The sequence below is a fragment of the Lissotriton helveticus genome, chromosome 8, assembly GCF_964261635.1.
Source record: "Lissotriton helveticus chromosome 8, aLisHel1.1, whole genome shotgun sequence".
NCBI classification, from domain to species: Eukaryota; Metazoa; Chordata; class Amphibia; order Caudata; family Salamandridae; genus Lissotriton; species Lissotriton helveticus.
Genome location: NC_136069.1, coordinates 951,717,236 through 951,737,183, shown reverse-complemented (window position 1 = coordinate 951,737,183; position 19,948 = coordinate 951,717,236). Strand labels below are relative to the sequence as shown.

At 49.6% G+C, this 19,948-nt stretch overlaps 1 protein-coding gene across 1 annotated transcript in view; it reads right to left on the bottom strand.

Annotated features, from left to right (window-relative positions):
• The window catches only part of POLA1 (DNA polymerase alpha 1, catalytic subunit), a 1,864,208-nt gene that overhangs the window by 683,923 nt on the left and 1,160,337 nt on the right, over positions 1-19,948 (bottom strand). The window contains exon 29 of the mRNA XM_078657805.1: positions 4,134-4,339. Coding sequence (XP_078513931.1) covers positions 4,134-4,339 — 206 coding nt within the window. The remainder of the gene's footprint in view (positions 1-4,133; positions 4,340-19,948) is intronic.

The window sequence follows — 19,948 nt, the reverse complement described above, 5'->3', positions numbered from 1 at the left end:
CCCGCTGGCCCCCAGAACCGCCTCGACTGTTCCCGCGGCGGTGTTGAATTTGTTGCTGCGCAAGCCTGTGGCTCTGGAACAAACGTGTTGGGGCACCTCTTCCATGGCCACAAATGGAGCGGACTGGCCCAAGGACTTGGCCATAGCCCAGGAGTCCATAAAGCGATCCAACGCATTATCTGCCTTATTGCCGAAGAGGCGAATGCCATCAAAAGGCATGTCTATCAGAGTGTTCTGGACATCCCCTGAGAAGCCAGTTGTCCTCAGCCTGGCGTGGCACCGAAGCACCAACGTCGTGGAATCCGCGAGTCAGCGGTATCAAGCCCACAACAGATGGTGAACTTAGCTGCGTCTCTCCCAGCTGCAATAGCTTGGGAGAGTACTGTCTGGTCCTCCTCTGGACAGTTAGACAGCACCTGAGCAACCAGGTCCCACACAGAGTGGGAATAACGACCCAAAAAGCAGTGTAAACCGACCGCAGCCCTAAGCTTGTAGATGAAAACAGCTTCTAGCCAAGCTGCTCCAGCTTCTTGGATTCCCTATCCGGAGGGGCAGAAGGGAACGCACTCTGGGAGGCAGATGCTTGGACAACCAAGCTCTCAGGAGTGGTGTAATGGGAAAGAAAGAGGGGGTCGCCTGTAGCCGGGCAATGGCGTCAGGCCACGTTCCTGTCCACAGGACCCCTGTGTTGGGCCTGGACCAGGTGCCCAAAAGGATGTCAGAAAGTGCCTCATTGAAAAGCAGTATTGTCTCCACAGAGGTAGCCGCCGGCTGAAGCACTTCTGTCAGGAGGTTAGTCCTGACGGCCCCTGTAGGGAGTTCGACGTGGAGGGCCTTGCCACCCTACACAACACCACTGCATAACTTGCTCCCTCCTTCATAGCCACGGAAGGAGGAGACAGCATGCCAAGGTCAGGTGAGGTGAGGTGTCAAGATGACTGGCATCCCACAAATCTTCTGCCCAGTCTGGATCATAACCACACTGTTGTGTGAGAGGGTCCTCAGACCCCTCCCAGTCAGCCGCCTTCCTCCGTAGTCTGTGAAACAGGCTGAAAGTAAGGAGGACGGACATGTGTGTAAAAAGGCCCCATTGGCGTTGGAATCGGCGTTGAGCGATGCCGTTACAGCGCCGTATCTGGGTCGGGACTGAAACCGAGGTCGGCATCGGCGGTAGCACCGGACGACGTCAGGGATGATGCCGGAGGAGGGGTCGACACCGGCGGAGGTGTTATGAGATCAACCTGTGTCGCCCGAGATCCGAGCACGGATCCAAGGGGGTCCTGCGGCGCCGGGCCAAAGCCGGTGGCGGCCCTGGGGCCAAAGCCGGAGGTGATCGAACAGGACCCCCAGTCGGGCCCACGGGGCAAAAAGGAGCACATGCGAGGCCAGACGGCCCAAAGAGTCGGGCCATGGCATCAAGAAATTCTTGCACCTGAGCAGGAATCGCTGACGAACCCGGGAGGGCAGGTAGGCCGGCGGCGATATCGCAGGCTCCGCCGGAGCCGCGGGGTTTGCACCACCCTCAGCCGCGTCGCGTGACAGGAAGTCGAGGAGCAACAACGCTTCATCGACAACTTTTTGGAATGCTTCGACTTACCTGACCCCGAGTGCGAAGACTTAGATCCAGATGAACGATGGTGACGGCTAAGCGTCCAGTCCCTCGACGACCCTCGGGACCTTGAGCAGCGCGGAGCCGACTGCCGGACTTCTAGCAACTTTCGGGACCGCTCCCGCAAAGTCTTCAGTGCCATAGCCCAGCTGTAAGGGCACAACTTGGAGTCAGGATCGCGCCGCAGGCAGTAGAGACACAAGTGGTGTGGGTCCGTCACCACAAAAAGGCCTAAAAAAAAACTCAGTCAAAAAGACTTGCTCTTCCCGGATTTGCGCTTGCTGGCGCGGAAAAAATGAACTGACGTCAGCGCGTGTGGAAGTAGCTCCAGCAATGTTATCACGGCGACAATGATGCCAACGGCGCACTCGGAGCATCACGACGATGCCTACACACGCACAGAGTACTGCTGATGAAAACTTTCCAGAACCAATCTGATGCCTGGGGGTAATTCTAAGGTGAGGAATCTCTCTCTATGTGTTTCTTTCAGATCACAGTATTTTATATGTGCCTAGCTAGTGATGGTTTTTCATGTAACCTTCATCTTGATTAAATGGTAAACCAGTGCAAGCTTTAATTCCATCTGCTGCACACCAATATAGGAGGCTGGCTTAGTAAATGGTGCACACTCATTTACAGTGGCGTAGCTAGCCCTTTGGGTGCCCGTGGCGGTCCCTGTGTCTTTGCCAGCCCCCGGCAGCGCCAGAGACGGCAGGTAAGACCAGGAGGAGGCTGCTACACCCCGTACTTATGCTACCCGGGGTGGACCAAAAATCCCCCACCTCCTTGCTACACCACTGCTTATTCATGACCCCTTCACTCCAAGGGAGGTTTCTTTGGGTGTTCTTCATGCCCACGGGTCGTTTGGAGAATCTGGATGAAGCACAGACACAAATCACACAGAAAACTTGAACAGCAAGACCAGGAGCAGCAGGAGTCTTCCTAGATGCAGTCTCGGTTCCAGTCAAAGTCAACAAAGTACAACTTCAGACGATTGAAGAGTGACAGTTTCAGGGTTGAATCTGGTCCCAGGATGAATCGGAGGTCCCAGGATGAATCGGAGGACCCACCCATAGGTAAACTTTTAAATACCATAGGTAAAGGGTTGGAGTGACTTGAGGGGCCATCCCAGAGGGGCTGGACAGAGGGGAGGAGACACCCCTGTCCTTTGTCCAGTTTCGCGCCAGAGCAGGAACCAAGGGCTCCTGAACTAGCTCAAACTGGAGCATGCAAGCAGGGCACAATGTATGCCTTTCAAAACAGTCTGGTGGCGCTGGCAAGTGCCCCCACCCCAGCCCAATACACTAAGTCTGGTCTGCGAGGTAGTCACACCTCCCTGTGACAGGAAACCTATTGTTCTACCTTCCACTGCTCGTGCTTGGTTCAGCAGCAGGAGGCCTAATCGGGTCTGTGGTCTGCAGCAGCACTAGCTTGCTTGCGGACCCCAAAAGGCTAATCCCCTCAAAATTACTGGACACATGGAGATCTCTTCAGCAGATGTCTTAGCATTGTAAGTTATTGTAAAATGGTGCCTCTTTATGCCAGTTAAGTTAAGCTAGAACTGATTTGCTCTCACATATCCTTGTTACGAATTTCTTTGCAACCATTTCTTTTGTGAATCAATGTAGAAGTTGACTGTTGGACTCTGCTTTTCAAACCCCAACCCATTCCTCTTACACACCTTGACCCAAATGTATGGGTTCCCGGAGTAAATGGTTTCAAATTCCAGCACTGGTACAGACAATTCGATCCTAAAATCAAACTCAATAAGTGTGTAGCTAATGGTTAACAAACTTCTCCCTGCATCTAAAGCTAGACATGAATGTGAGTTGAATAAAATAGCACGGCTGGTGCAGCGTAAACATTTTCTCACCGTACCTCGGCATAGTATCTGCTTTCTGATAAACAGCGGGTACTGTTCCAACACAATGTTCTTGCATTAAATTGCCATACTTTCAAATGGGCTGTGTGGAAACCAGTAACCGCGCTCAGTGATAGCAGGAAAGACAAAACTACGCCTCTTCTACCAGTTGTGCAGACAAACAGATGGCCTTATTTCACACTCTCCATGATCAGTTCCAGCCCACGCTCTAACAAATATGAAACATACAAAAGATGTGTTTTTTGTTTCAATTTAGTATTCTCAGAATTATCTAAAAACAGCGTGCACCTGTAAAAGCAATACATCCATGAATTTGAGGAAATCACTTCTTAATCACAAAAGGTCATTATCCTCCTCAATTAGGTTACTTTAAGCAACTGTAATATGCATGTTTTATACGGTGATAGGCAGTGAGCTACCAAACAATCAAATTTGCTTCAATGTTCTAGTTTGTTATTCCCATTTAGCGACTTCAGGACCAGCAGTTAAAAGGGATATTATTCCCAGCTAAAAAAGTCAGACAACCTTAAACTTAGCTTTGAATTGCTGGATTCCAAACGCAAGCTTTAAGCGATGTACTGAAAGCTTGTCGGTGCCAAATCAATACAAATTTGTTAAACAAATCTGTGATGGTTTACTCACTTCCCAGTTTCTTTTGCGAGACCACACCAGTCCCTTCTGACAATATCCAGTCCTTTCAGCTCCTGTTTTGTAACGTATTTCCCATCTCCAACAGGCTCCATCGTCAGGGCTGCATATTTCTTTTTCTTCAGTAGTAGCAAAGACTTAAACACCCCATCAATGTCTAACTCTAGTTGCTTATAGAGTTTATTCACTTCACTTTTCACCTGTAAAATACAAAAGAAAAACTGTGGTTGAAAAGTCATGTTTTGGCGCACACTAAACAATAACAAACTGCTATTGGCTGGTCGATGATGCTTACTAACATGATTACTTTGTATCATTTTTTATCCGTTTTGCTTAGAATAAGTTACTTACCTTCGGTAACGCTTTTTCTGGTGGATACAATCTCTGCCTGTGGATTCCTCACCTTATGAATATAAATATCCCCTGTGCCAGCATTCCACATACCATGGCACTGCATGCGGCTCCGCATGATGTCACAGGAGCCATAGGAAGACCATGTCTGCCTGATGACGTCAGTTCCACCAAGTTTTTCCGCGCCACCTAGGCAAACGGGCGGACTGACCACAGAGACAATGTATACATAGTACACAGTATTCACACAAATACACACAGTGCAAAGTGAGATAGGAAATCAAAAGACAACAAGCATTTCCTATAAGCCTACACAAAGACACATAGATGCAATACAAAATGACAATATGAAATAACCATATTAACCAATACCTCTTTTAAGGTATAAAACGGTGGACAACGGGGAGGAGAGTGGGTCAGTCAGGGATCCACAGGCAGATACTGTATCTACCAGAAAATGCGCTACCCAAGGTAAGTAACTTGTTCTTCTGATGGATACATCTGCCTGTGAATTCCTCACCTTATTAATAGAAGTTCGAGTTACTTACCTTCGGTAATGATATATCTGGTAGAGATGATTCTAGCTGCAGATTCTCTACTGTAGAATCATCCCCAGGCGTGAGACTGGATCTGGAATTTTTTTTGCCACAGAATCCCTTCGTTCCGGGGTGACTGCATCACGTGACCACCTTGGTGTTGTCCGCGTACGTGACATCAGCGAGGTCACATAAGTCGAAATCACACAGACTGAGGGCAGAGGCTTTTGAAATCCGTACCCAGCACGTGAAATAGTGTCCTAGAGTATCAACAGGTGCACGAAACCAGGGAGTACTCCCCCCCTATACCCCCCACAAAGTAGGAACGACTCCCACAACAAATTTCAATGCATTAAGGTACTCGTAAAATTAGAAAAGCTCGAGAACGACCTGATAAGCGGACGTGGCAGCCCTGCCACGTCCGGTTATCAGGTCGTTTGAGTTTTTTGAATTTTACGAGTACCTTAATGTTTTTTGGACTAGAAATACCGCGAATATTAGAGGGACACATTTGTGCCATACGTTAAAGCCCTGAAGAAGTCTCTCAGGAGACGAAACGCGTTGGCTATGGCTAGGATCAATTAAATTGTGAAAAGGCTATGATCAATGGAATGTTGAAAAAAGTATTTACCTAAGAAAAATAAAGTGAACACTGCATCAAGAAAAACACATTTCAGATTTGGACATTTGTTTTTTTTATCTGCTACTCATTCATGGACTGTGATATGAACGCGCCCAAGTCAGTTTTCTTCAGAGAACATTTCCACGCCACAACACGGAGCCTACAGACAAGACTGTGAGAGTATAGGAACAGTGTGCAAAAGAGCAGAAAAATTAGAAAAAGGGATGGTAAGGAACAATACCATAAGGAGCAGTCGCAGACACTGTAGCGCCGAAAGGCAGGGAAAGAAGAAATAACAGAGCACAGCCCTGAACGGCAACCCTGCCAGTATGGAGATAGCCCCCCCCAGAGACAAAGAGTATACGAAAACACATCATAATAACATGCCGTAGGACTATGACCCAAACCAATAACAATGAAGGAGAACCAGTCTGGAACAAACAAGGGAGGACAAGCCTCCACGACAGCCTCATCACAGAACGTGACAACCCCCACAAGGATCAGGGGCAGAGGCCCGGCCAAAATACCCCAACCTAGGGATACCAAAGTGGCCAGCACGCCCAGAATAAAAGGGGTAGAGTGGAGGGGAGGGGGGGGGGGGGGGGTAGAAAGTAGGTCCCAACCCAGGGCAACTAGAGCACAAGGGCACAGAAGTGCATAAAAGCCTATCCTCCCATGCTCCAAAAACGGAGGAAGGAAACAAACAGGACGATCATCGCATCAGAAAGAGCACCAAAATGCACTCACTGAAGGCATAGCCACCCACAGGGAGCGAATGCATAAGACCAGCCAAAGGTCCTCGCAGTATGGGGAGGAAGGGCGGGCTGTGAAGGAATCTGCGGCTAGATTCGTCTCTACCAGATACATTGTTAGCGAAAGTAAGTAACTGGTACATCTGATAGGGACTTCTAGCCACAGATTCCTTAACGTAGAATAGATACCCTAGCCATACCCAAGGGGAAAGAGGGTCTGTGAGAGGACCCCCACCAACCTGGACAAAATAGGGGGTCCCACAGGGGACGAGGCCAACAGACAGGCAAAAGAGCCCTGTCCTCCCCAGGCAAGGGCAAACCCCCTGCAACCAGAAGACCACCAACCCCAGAAGGGATGTGGTTAGAAAAGAAGAGAGGCAACCCGCCGTCCTTCAGCAGGAAAAACGAGGGCAAAGCGAAAGGAGGCCAGAGCGCCCCACACCATTCAAGGTATCAAGACCTCCCTCCAGAAGCCCCAAGGCCCAAAGAAGGAATGGGAGCACCTAGGAAGAACAACCACCTAGTGACTCCAAGGAGAAGAGGTAGAGCAAAGGCAAGCCCCCGCACTGGGAACACGGCCAGTGAAGAGGGCAGTCGAGTCTAACACAGCCAGAAGGCAACAGGCCAGACAGAACGGCACCCTCAACAGTAGGGCTGGCGGACTCAGGCAGGGTCACCCAAGGTCACCCAGGAAGAACCGCCCAACATCCCACAGGACCGACGGCGTCCCAAGAGGGACAAGGAACTCAAGAACCAGCCCACCCCAAGAGAGGACAGGCAGAACTGAAGGCGGGCCCACTGGAAGAAGCGGGCAAGACAAGGACTGTCCCGCTAAAGTGCCAGAAGGCACAATGGTGCATAAAAACAGTAGGACGGCACGCCCGGCCAGATGCCGAAACACCACAGAACGGTGTACTCTGGGCAACACAGCCGCCAGCCGAAGACAGAGACCAAGAAGGCCAAGAAGGGCCCGGACACGTCCCCAAGGGAGGAGTCCACGCACACAGCCCAAAAAGAAGTCGAGCTAGGCAGAGCCAGGCTGCAAGGCCTTAAACGCAAAATTAAGAGTTGATGGACAGAATGCAGAACAATGTCATACATTCACCCCAGTACAGAGATCTGGGCCTAAATCCATTGTTTATTTGCACTCCACACCACCCCAGTTCAGACATGGCCATATGCAAATCAGCCTTGACCCTGTGCCTCATGGGAACAGTCCAGGCCGAACTGCCAAGCCATGTCTTTCCTGGACCGGAATCAAGCATCCTAGGACCGGTTTCTGGCTATCAGCCGTCTTCAGCCAGGATAGCTTGACTCCAGTGGTGTGGAGAGCATGGGACTCACGTCTGAGCATACCCATCCCACTCGGGGTGACAAATGCAAAAAACAACAGTTGATGGACAGAATGCAGAACAATGTCATACATTCACCCCAGTACAGAGATCTGGGCCTAAATCCATCGTTTTTTTGCACTCCACACCACCCCAGTTCAGACATGGCCATATGCAAATCAGCCTTGACCCTGTGCCTCATGGGAACAGTCCAGCCTGAACTGCCAAGCCATGAATGTATGACATTGTTCTACATTCTGTCCATCAACTGTTGTTTTTGCAAGGCCTTAAACAGCAGACCAGGAAAACAACGCAGCGACCCCGGAGAAGACAGCCCGGGGCGCACTCAAGCCAATCCAGAACTACCAGCAAGTGGATCACACCTGCAACATACTGCAACGCCACGGAGAGCAGAGGCCCGAAAAGCGACCACACCTCCCCAGCACCCGACAGAACTATATGATAGCTACCATCACCCCACATAGGGCGTGTCACGTCCCAAAACATGGGAACCCCCTTAGGAAACACATTCCGCAACAGGGGACAATAGAAAGACCTGCGGAGAACCCACAGACGGCTTGAAAAATCAGCCAATAAGAATGACAGAAGGCCCAGTCTCAGGGCCAACACAGCTTAGAAAAAGCCAAAAAACACAGTCAAAAAAGGGCCGGCCAGCAACCGACGACGGACGCGGAGCCACAGACGACGCCTACCGACGGCATGGATACTGCTACACAAAAAAATTCCGGATCCAGTCTGACGCCTGGGGATATTCTAAGGTAAGGAATCTATCACTAACTAATGTCTCTTACAGATATATCGTTACACAAGTAGTAACTTGTGTGACACTATCGTCAACGAAGACACAAATATCGACAAGGATAAAACTATCACTTGAGTTGAACACGTTGTTGTGGAGCCCACCTCTATCGACGACGATACGGCTGTCGACAGCAGGCATCTCGTCGACTAAGACTCCTTCATCAAAATCACTGCTGGTGGCCAAATCACCATATCCAAAGCTTACTGCTGTACCTATGGACACAGATTACCCCAGAACATACTTCCCCTAGTAAAATGACACCTCTTCTGCACACACATCTTTTGGAGGAGGGAGAGTCCGAAGATGAGGGCCCATTTGGGGATGCATATAGTCAATTAGATTTACATGTTCAGTGCCAAGACAATGGCGAGAAGGACGAACAAGACTACTATGATCAGACCTACTATGCCCAACTGGAGACGGAGTATCATCAGGAGATGGTCCCAATGCCATATGACTTGCTCTCAGATCTTCATTTCATGTTGGAAGATTACTGCTGACGATTCCCACCTTCAGTACCTATTGCCAAAACTCCACTTCCAATGGAGTCACCAGTGCAAAGCTCCATCCCTACGAGACTGTCTGTCCCAAATACTCCACAGTCCATTCCTCTACAGGAAGCAATTTATTCAGACGAAGAACGGTAAGAGGGAGAACTTTGCGACACGGGCACAGAGTGCGATAATTATTCCATATATTAGCCTGCTTCACCAACACCTCCACCAGTAGATTCTCCCCCGGAGGACATAGGAGGGGTCCATAGTCCTTTAGAACGTGCAGCAAAAAGATTTGCACTACTAATGCCCTTGTAACAGTCTGATTGTTTCCTTCAATACTTTAAAGAACTGTTTCGTAAGACTGTAAAGGCTATATCAATTATTGATTATATCTGGAAGTATTCGAATTATGAAGAACACAGCTTCTGTACTGGCGGAGCTTTCACATCTTGACAAGAAATACAAGGCTAAGGATAAAGCACTGGCGTGTCTCTCAGGTCACCCAAAACCGGATTCCATGGTCATGCAAGCTGCTCAGCGTCGCTCAATAAAATCCTGCCGCACCTCTTTTGGCTCCTCCTGATAAGGATAACAGGCATCTAGATTCCATCGACAAGCGGTTTTTGGCAATGTCCGCATTGACATTGAGAGCGGTGAACTCTCTGGCGATGTTAGGGCGTTATGATCGCCAGATGTGGTCAGACATAACCCCATACCTGGACCAACTGCCAGAGGATGCGAAGGAGGAGCGAAAAATCTTGCATGGGGGTGAAAGAGCATTCAAAAAAACTATAGATTCTGCCAAGGACGTCGCCATCACAGGCTTCAGGCAGTCTGCAGGGGTGGCATTTTTTAGAAGACAAGGATGGCTCAAAGCCACCTCATTTCACCCAGAGGTTCAGAATAAGATCGTAGACCTTCTTTATGACAGAGAAGATCTTTTTGTAAGTCAAGTGGAGGAAGCAAAAAATCAAGGTGGACACGGATACCAGCAAGTCTTTGGGGACGCTGCAGTTACGGAAAACTCCTTTTCGAGGATCCTGAGGAAAAGGGCAGTCTTCCTATAAGGAGGGAGGGGCTGGGGGTTATCCGCAATATCAATACCCTGCGTATTCATTGAATAATCAGCCTTACCGTTCCCAATTTCAACAAGGATAACCACCTTAGATATCCTATGTCAGGTCAAATAGGGGAAAAATCAGCTCAGGCAGGCAAGGATTTTGACCGTCGACAATGAAATGGTACAGGCTCCAACTTCTCCACCACATTCACCTCAATTTCTCCCATCAAAAACCTCTTACATTGCAGGGACTATTTCTAACCATTTTCACCAAAGAAAAGCCATTATCACAGACAGGTGGGTTCTATGCCTTGTGCAATTTGGACATAGACTGGAGTTTATCCAAAAACCACCAGCAACCCTACCACAACACTTCCATCAAAAGCATCTTAAAGCTCTTCAACAAGAGGTCAAAGACATGTTCCTAAAAGGGGCGATCGAGAAGGTCCCCGTCTCCCACTGGGGCAAAGGTTTCTACTCCAGTTTCTTGATTTTTAAGTTAAAAAAAAGAATTTTATTGAGAAAATTCAAGTAACAATACAAAGGACAATAGAATAATAAATAAATAATTACAAAAGTAAAACTAAGATTAAAAATGAAAGGTATTGGATGCAGGAGTCAGTTTGGCATAGTTTGGAAGAGAAAATTACAGGTATGCAGATTGATTAGTGCAATAAAAGAAGACTTCAATTCATATAAAAATCTTAATACAAATGCAAAAATAATGAATTCATATAATATCAGTATGAGGAAAGTCAAGGAGGTTTAGGCACCTCGTTGTTCTACTCCAGTTTCTTCTTAATCAGAAAGAAGTTAAGGCAGTGGCGACCAATTTTAGACCTTAGAAGCCTCAACGTCTACCTGAAAAAATGTTCTTTATGGATGATCACCTTGCAGGAGGTTCTGAAGGTCCTAAACCAGTGCAATGTCATTTCCTCCTTAGACCTTGAAGATGCTTACTTCCACATACCCATTCACCCAAGGCGCAGGAAATACCGGAGGTTTTTGGTTGCAGGACGCTACTTCCAGTTCAAGGTGCCCCCTATCGGTCTCAAATCCGTGCCCAGAATTTTTACAAAGTGCCTTGCTCCGGTTGCAGCATTTCTCAGACAGCATAAAGATCAAGTCTTCCCATATGTGGACAAATTGGCTGACCCCAAAGACATCCCCCCTCACAAGAACTGTGCGACTCACTAGCCATCTTCTTCCACCGCAAGATCGCTGCCATCCATGACGTTTTCAACACCACGACCGCCCCGACTACGCCAGACTCCACCTCCCCTGTGAACACCACCAGCACCAACCGCCTGACTTCCTGGTACAGCGTCAACGACGACGAGACACGCAAGGTCATGAACTCCATCCACTCAGGATCTCCGTCTGATCCGTGCCCACACCACTTATTCAACAAAGCAGACGCAGCCATCGCACCCCAACTAAGGAAGGTCATCAACATCTCCTTCAAAACAGCAACATTCTTGGAAAGCTGGAAGCAAGCCGAAATCACCGCCCTCCTCAAGAAGCCTAAAGCGAACCTCAAGAACTTCCGGCCCATCTCCCTGCTCCCGTTCCCGGCAAAGGTCATCGAGAAAATCGTCAACATGCAACTGGCCCGCCACCTGGAAAACAACATCATCTTGGACCCGTCCCAGTCCGGATTCAGACGAAACCACAGCACCGAGACTGTCCTCATCGCCGCCACTGACGACATCAGGCGCCAACTAGACAACGGCGAAACATCAGCTCTCATCCTCCTGGACCTGTCCGGCGCCTTCGACACGGTCTGCCATCACACTCTAAAGACACGCCTCCTAGAAGCCGGAATCCAAGAGAAGGCTCTTGACTGGACCACGTCCTTCCTCTCCGGCAGAACTCAAGCATCCGCCTCCCACCCTTCCGATCCGAAGCCACCATCATCATCTGCGGGGTCCCCCAGGGGTCATCCCTCAGCCCGACGCTGTTCAAGGTCTACATGGCCCCCCTCGCACAAGTTGCCCGCCATCACGACCTCAACATCATCGCCTACGCTGACGACACCCTGCTCATCCTCTCCCTCACCAAGGACCCACACACCGCCAAAACCAACCTCCACGAAGGAATGAAGGCTGACTCCGACTGGATGAGGAGCAGCTGTCTGAAGCTGAACTCTGACAAGACAGAGGTCCTCATCCTCGGACCAACCCCCTCCGCCGACTCCTGGTAGCCGACCACACTGGGAACAGCACCAACACCCACTGACCATGCACGCAATCTAGGATTCATCCTCGACTCCTCCCTCTCTATGTCTAAGCAGTTTAACGCCGTCTCCTCCTCCTGCTACAACACCCTCCGCATGCTTCGCAGGATCTACAAGTGGATCCTGACCGAAACAAGAAGAATGGTGACACAGGCCCATGTCAGCAGCAGACTGGACTACGGCAACGCACTCTACGCCGGAATCCCAGCCAAAAACCTACTACAACGCATCCAAAACGCCTCCGCCCGACTGATCGTCAACGTCCCCTGCCGCAGCCACATCACCCCCCACCTGAGAGACCCACACTGGCTCCCTGTCGACAAGAGGATCACCTTCAAGCTCCTCACCCAGGCACACAAAGCACTCCACAACGCCGGACCAGCCTACCTGAACAGCAGACTCCGCTTCCACACCCCCAACCGCTAGCTCTGCTCCGCCAGCCTCGCCCTCGCCACTGTCCCCCGCATCCAACAAACGACCTCCGGCGGCAGATCCTTCTCCTACCTCACCGCCAAGACCTGGAACACCCTCTCTACCCACATACGGCAGACCCAAGACCTACTCGCCTTCAGAAGACTCCTCAAGATCTGGCTCCCAAAGCCCCCCCCCCCCCCCCCCCCCCCACGGGTAAGTAGCACTCTTTACAAGCACTCGGATTGATTGATTGATTGATTAAGGCACCTTCCAAATCAGCAGTGCAAGCGTCCACAAAGGCCTGCACAGTTCTCTTCCGGCGGTTGGGTCTCACTCTCAATCGGCAAAAATTCAAACCGAGCCCATCTGAAACAATTATCTTTATGGGAACCAAGTTAGACACTGTGTGCTTACAGACTTATCCTGAGGAGGAACGCCAACACCGGCTTATCATGCTCTCAAAATCCATCAGAAGCAAAAGTCTTTTGGTCCGACTTTACAAGTCTCTCTTGGGAATATCATCGTGCATACCACTGATCCCATTGTGTCACCTCAAAATGCGACCCATGCATGAGAAGATGGACAAGCAGTTGGCTCAATCCAAAGGCTCCTTCGACATCATCATGATAACTCCACGGATGATAAAAGCCTTGGAGTGGTGGGCTGTCCTACACATGGCACCACCCTTCATGATTACCACAGATTCATCTCAGGAGGGATGGTGATCTTCTTTCCAAGAGCTTCAAGTGAGTGGGAAGTGGCATCCGACTCGAAGTCAATCCCATATAAATGTATTGGAACTAAAAGCAGTACATCTAGCCCTCCAAGTTTTCCTTCCCAGGATACAGCATTCACCAGTGCTCGTCCGTAGACAATACCACAACGATGCATTCAAGAAAGAGTTACCCTGTCTGCAAAATACTTTAAATAACTGAGAAAAACTAGTCTCTCCGGAGTGCTCAGACATGCGCCTAGTAGTGATTCCGCGCTCACAAAAATGACTATAGATAAAGAAGCACAAAATTAGGTCCAATGTATACATTTGCATTGAATCCCAAAACATAACCTGAAATTACACATCTTATTACTTTTGTTCATATCAAAAAACGATCAAACTGAACATATTAGGATAAAGTCAGGATGCTATAGAAGCCATTCAGTAAATAAACTGATCAAGACAAAAATGTCAAAAATACCACAACAATGCACTATATAAATAAACAGGGATGCACAAGATCTTGCCAGCTTTCCAGGTAGGCAGAGAAGTTGTGGGAATGGGCTATAATTCACAAAATCGGCCTCCGAGCAGAACATACGATTGCAGACACTCAGGCTCCCGTCATTGTACCATGAGTGGGAACTGCACCAGCAAACCCTGCACATCTTCCTGCTCTTGGGCACTCCAGAATTGGACCTATTCGCAACTCCCCAGAACCACAAATGCCAGTAATATGCAAGTTAGCATCCCCAACAGGTGCTATGGGTAAATGCAGTTTCAATTGCCTGGCCCGGCATCTTCGCTGACACTTTTTTCTCCCATTCCTCTTCTCCCAAGAGTCCTGAGGAAGATGAAGATAAAACAATGCAAACTGATTCTCATTGCTCCAGCATGGCCACATCAACACTGGTACACAGAACTGCATCTCTTGTCCCACGTCCCACACTTCCGCCTTCCAATGTTTCCCAATCTTCTTTACGATGAACTAGGGGCAGATCCTACACCCAGATCTCAGGCACCTCCACTTATCGGCATGCCTCCTGAGTTCAATGAGTTTCAGCACTTGAAAATTAACAGGGAATGGTGAGATATCTTAGCCAGAGTGGACAGTACCAACAAGGCGTGCCATCTCAAATGGAAAAGTTTCTGCATCTATATGTATAAATCCGCTGTTACCCTCTCCAGAACTGATCTTACCATACCTATCTGATAGAGACGTCTAGCTGCAGATTCCTTAACTTAGAATATCCCCAGGCGTCAGACTGAATCCAGAAAACGTTTCCACATCAGCACCCCTGCGCGCCGGAGGGCGGCGCCACACGACTCCGCCCTGATGTCGTCCACGGACATGTCAGCGGAGCCGTATATGCCCCTCCCAGCGCGCTGACATCAGTTTTCTTCTTTTCCGCGTCCCAACGCGAATTCTGGAAAACCAGCAGTTTCTTGGCCTGGTTTTTAGGCCTTTTCGACAACTTCGGTGTCGCCGTAATAGTGTGCAATGCCTTCAGGTTTTAATGCTTGTGAAGCCTGTGCGCATCAGATGTCTGGCACTGACCCGCACCGTATCTGTATGTGGTGCCTCGGCATGCATTGCGACGCGAAAGAGTGCAACGCCTGTCAGAGGATGAAGCCCAAGTACCTGAGTGAGCGCCGAATGAAACTGCTGGCCGCACGGCTGTCCGGTCCAGCACCTTCGCGCTGCCGCTCTCCCCCCTCCGGTTCGGGCTCGTTCCAGAGGTTGTTCCCGCGAACGTTGTTCAAAGGCAGGTAAGCGCAAGCGGCAAGCACAGAAGTCTTCCTCCCATTCGCATACTGCTGACGCCCGCTCCTCTCGCTCTATGCCAGGGAAGGGCGCCCAGCAGTCCTTTCCTCCATACCCTCCCTTTCCGGGGGTTGGCGCGACATGTGCCCAACTGGAGGCTTATTCTATTGCACTCCAGTCGTTCTTTGGATCCCCACCTCTCCCTGGAGCGCCTTCAGTTCCCAAACAGGTGGAGGGCACTCATGTCAGGTCTTTGCCGGTGGATTTTTCCTCGGCACCGGCTGTGAGCATCGACTCCGGTTCTGCTGACATCAGTTTTCTTCTTTTCCGCGTCCCAACGCGAATTCTGGAAAACCAGCAGTTCCTTGGCCTGGTTTTTAGGCCTTTTCGACAACTTCGGTGTCGCCGTAACAGTGTGCAATGCCTTCAGGTTTTAATGCTTGTGAAGCCTATGCGCATTAGATGTCTGGCTGTTCAATGTCTACATGGCCCCCTCGCACAAGTTGCCCGCCATCACGACCTCAACATCATCTCCTACGCCCTTCTACCAGGGGCCCTCTTTTGCAGAACGCCTTCCCCTCCCTGCCACCACTGTTGTCTCCTCCGTCGCAGGAGGCCCGCTGTCTTGACTCCTGGGGTCCTCCACCAGTGCGGCTCTGCGGGTCCTTAACACCTTGTGTGTTTTAGCTAGGGCCACTTTTTGCTTGTGGTACTCGGCGGAGTCCCTTATGTCTGCCGCTTCTCAGGAGGGTGCCTGTGTGGATCTGCGGCACTATGTATTGGATGGCTGGGAGTTAGCGGCATATATTCTTCGCTCCGCTCTGGACATCTCGGAGGTGCTTGGTCGTGTCATGGCTTCTTCGGTCGCACTTCGCCGACATGCCTGGCTCTGGGACAGTGTGTTCCCAGAGAATGTTCGAGAATGGCTGGTAGACCTCCCTTTCGATGGTGCTCTTCTGTTCCACGCCCCTGCGGACTCGGCCATTCAGAGGTTCTTGGCGGGGCTTCGGCCTCCTCCTCCTCCTCCTATTCTTCCTCCACAGTGACCTGTGAGATGTTCTTCTGTTCGGGCGGGTCGCCCCAGTTATGTGATCCGTGTCATTATTGTGCATTCTAGTCCTTTTCGGAAGGATTAATATATTACCTCCATCACCATCCATAATAGGTAGCCAAATAAAATACCTATTGACACCCACAGAGATGCCCTAGGTCTCTATACACCCTGCACTTCGGTCCTAATGAAAGCCTACTTGACCTAACCAGGCTGCTAAGGGCTGAAACATGTCAACCTTCAACAATCACTAAACCGAGTGTGTGAGAGCCCTAATCACTCTCTTTCACAGAATTTAGATTTTATCATCTCGAATCCAGACTAAATAAATACTACCATTCTGGTTGTACGAGATTTTAACCTTTCAGTTCACTCCTTCACATCACTGATCACTACTGTTTTTAACCAAGGGTAAACCTCCGGCTGGAGGATGCATAACCACTAAACCCTATGATTATGCACACACTTGTTAACAGTAGCAGAGAATCAAGATATACCGCTCTAACTACCAACCCTACACGTGCATGAGGGTTTTTTAATTGGGACTATTCGGAACGTAACCTGCATACCCTGGTTATGCAGGACAAGTGATCCCTTCCCCCTTGATTTTTTGATTTTAGTACAAAATAATAGCAAATACTATTTAAATGAGTATAATTACTATTTAAGGGATACCAAAAGGTAATAACAATACAATAGATTAATTCTATTCTCTGACTTGGATGCAGACATAACAGAGGAGCTGAGAGCAGGCCCTACAGGACGTTAATAAGTCAAGGGGGCCCGGCCACAATGGCTGCCCGGTGGAGTTCTACCAGACTTACTCCGCACTTCTGTTGGAATGGTTATTGGAGGTGCTTCGGGAGGCGTGGACTGAAGGGATTCTCCCCCTCACAATGCGTGAGGGAATTATCTGCCTACTGCTTAAGCCTGAAGTGGATGCATTAGACCCTTCTTCATACTGGCCCCTCAACATGTTACATTTTGATGTTAAGGTGCTTTGTAAACTCCTAGCGACAAGACTTCAGGGCGTGATATGCGATATGGGAACTAGTGCATGAGGACCAATGAGGATTTATCTCATGTTGTAGCACAGCTCTTAACATGTAGAGACTGATGCATGTACTGAAGGAGAGTGTTGGTGAGCAAGGCATGGTACTGGTTGCTACTGGCCTGGAAAAAGTCTTTAACACTGTGTACTGGTCTTATTTAACGGAGGTGTTGAAAGCAATTGTATTTGGAAATTCCTTTCGAGGTTGGGCGAGGTTGCTGTAAACAGAACCTGAAAAGCCAGGGGGGGGGGGGGGGGGGTCTCAGATGGTTAGACTGTGGAGAGGGGCACCCTCTTGCCATTGCTTTTTGCCTTGGCGCTGGAGCACCTGGCTGTTTTATTGTGTCAGAAGATGAGGGACTGGGTGACTCAGTTGGGAAACACTACACATTATCTCTCCGTACCCAGATAATGCCTTCGTATATGTGCGCTCCCCCAGAGAGGGGGTTCAGTGCCGGATACAATACATGGCGACTTTTGGAGAGAAGTCTGGTCCCCAGGTTAATAACCGCAAGCCATTCCGGATTCCACTAGGTGGGTGGGTGGATATCCCACAAGAACACCTCCCGGACCTTGGCATCTAGTGGGAAACAGTGAAATTTAGGTACCTTGGAGTCATGGTGGCACAAACAGCGATACAACAAAAGTGCTGTAACTTAAGGGTGTTGGGGGCCTCCGTAAGTCGGTACAGTTCTGGATCATACCAACTTCCCCTCTCAGCTATGGGCATGGTGGTAATAGCTAAGATTATTTTCCTCCCCGGTCTACAGGTTTGCAGAAATCTGTGTGTCCCTTTGATCAGGGTGTTTTTTTAGGAAATAGGATAGCCTACTGATATCCTTATAATGGGTGGAATACCACAGCAGAGTAGCTTTAACAGGGTTAAAGACCGACATGAAGGACGGGAGGTTGGCCCTACCAGGTCTGCAGCACTAATGTGTCCCATCTGCAATATGAAGCCAAGTGGCTAGTGGATTCACATAATTCGAAGAAATGCCTGCTGAGGGGTACGACATGTGAGAGGATGACGGGTGGAATTTCAGATTCAGATGTGGTGTGGAGGGGCCACATTTTTACATTTGGCATGGACGTATAGGGAGGTTTTGGCGTACTGGGGAGATGTGGTACTGAAGATTGAGAGAGCTACGTGTGAGAAGTTGGCCTGATGTATGATGTCCACAATTCTGTGGGCACCTTGTATCAGTCCAAACAATCCCTTATGGTGATGGTTGTAAGTCAACCTTATAGGCAAGCTATCCTAGGGGTAGCATGGACTAAGCAGCCTTAAAGGCTTAACTCAAGAGGGCATGTGAAGCCAGCTGTTTTACCATATGCAGTCCTGTAATACCAAATGAAAGGACACCACACAAGTTATATATTATAAAAATATATGTATTTATTCTCAGAATAATCCCCACTACTCTTTATGAGCAATGAAGCACAAGCGTTTAAACAAAAGCACAATATAACATATACAAGTTGCACGTTTTTGGATGAGGCCGGTGGCCACTCAAACCATATATCAAAAAAGTGGTATAACAATCACTAATCGATCGGGGGTAAGGCCTAGGGCCTTGTGAATCGCTTGGACTACACTGGACTAACCACAGTTAGGACGGGAGTAGCCCGCGGGATTCGGGTGCAGTGCTGAAAGCACAGGCATGCACCAATGTAAAGTGAATGGTGCGTAAAAGTTATCGTTTTACAGATTAAAGAGTCTTCCGACTGGACTAGGACTATCAAACTAAGAGTTAGGCACTAGAGGTGTGTACCAGTGTAAGAACACCAGCGCTAGTAAGTTACCTCACCCACAGGAAGCGGGTGCATAGGTGCCAAAGTGTGTCGGGTTTCGTCACGCAGTTCGATGGTGCCTGAAGATGAAGATGCTGCAGGCGTCCAGAAGAGAAGTGTCCGGTGCGATCCAAGGGTGGATCGAAGCTGAAGGGTACCTGAAAGCAGATGGGACAGAGTCTGGGTCACTGGGCAGTGACCAGGAAGGAACCAGGAAGGAACCAGGCAATGTCGGGCGCAATCAGGTCGATGTCGGGTGCCTTGTCTCCGCTGCCACGTGGAATCTGGGGCACCGAGGATGTCCTGGAGTGAATCACGAGCTGTCCCACGAAGGCTCTCGCTGTCGGCGGTGTCGGCTTCACGATCAGAGTCAACAAGCCTTGGCAAAGGCAACCCACGCAGGATTCGAAGATGGCTTATTACTCGGACCAGCAAGGTCTGAGCGGGTGCTCCTTTTCAGGGGAGCGAGTGCCAGTCTGGAGCAACCAGACCAGCTGTTCAAGTTTGAAGGTTCGTCAGTTCTGGGGCCACTAGTCAACGGGCAAGCGACCGGACCAACGCATCGAGCAGGAAAATGCAAAAGGGCCCCACGCAGCACTCGTCGCGTGTGGAGGGGTGAGCTTCGGTGCAAAAGCTGCTCAGAGCTGTAGCTTCTCAAACTCCAATGCACAGCTTCGAGGGAGCCTCGAGGGGCTGCACGGTCAGCGCTTCGTGGTTTATTCAAGATGGCCGCTCCCACGCTTCAGGTTGCCTCCACGGGTCCCAGCTTTGCATGGACTGTGGATCGGGCTGTTGGAAGTCAGGATAGCTGGCT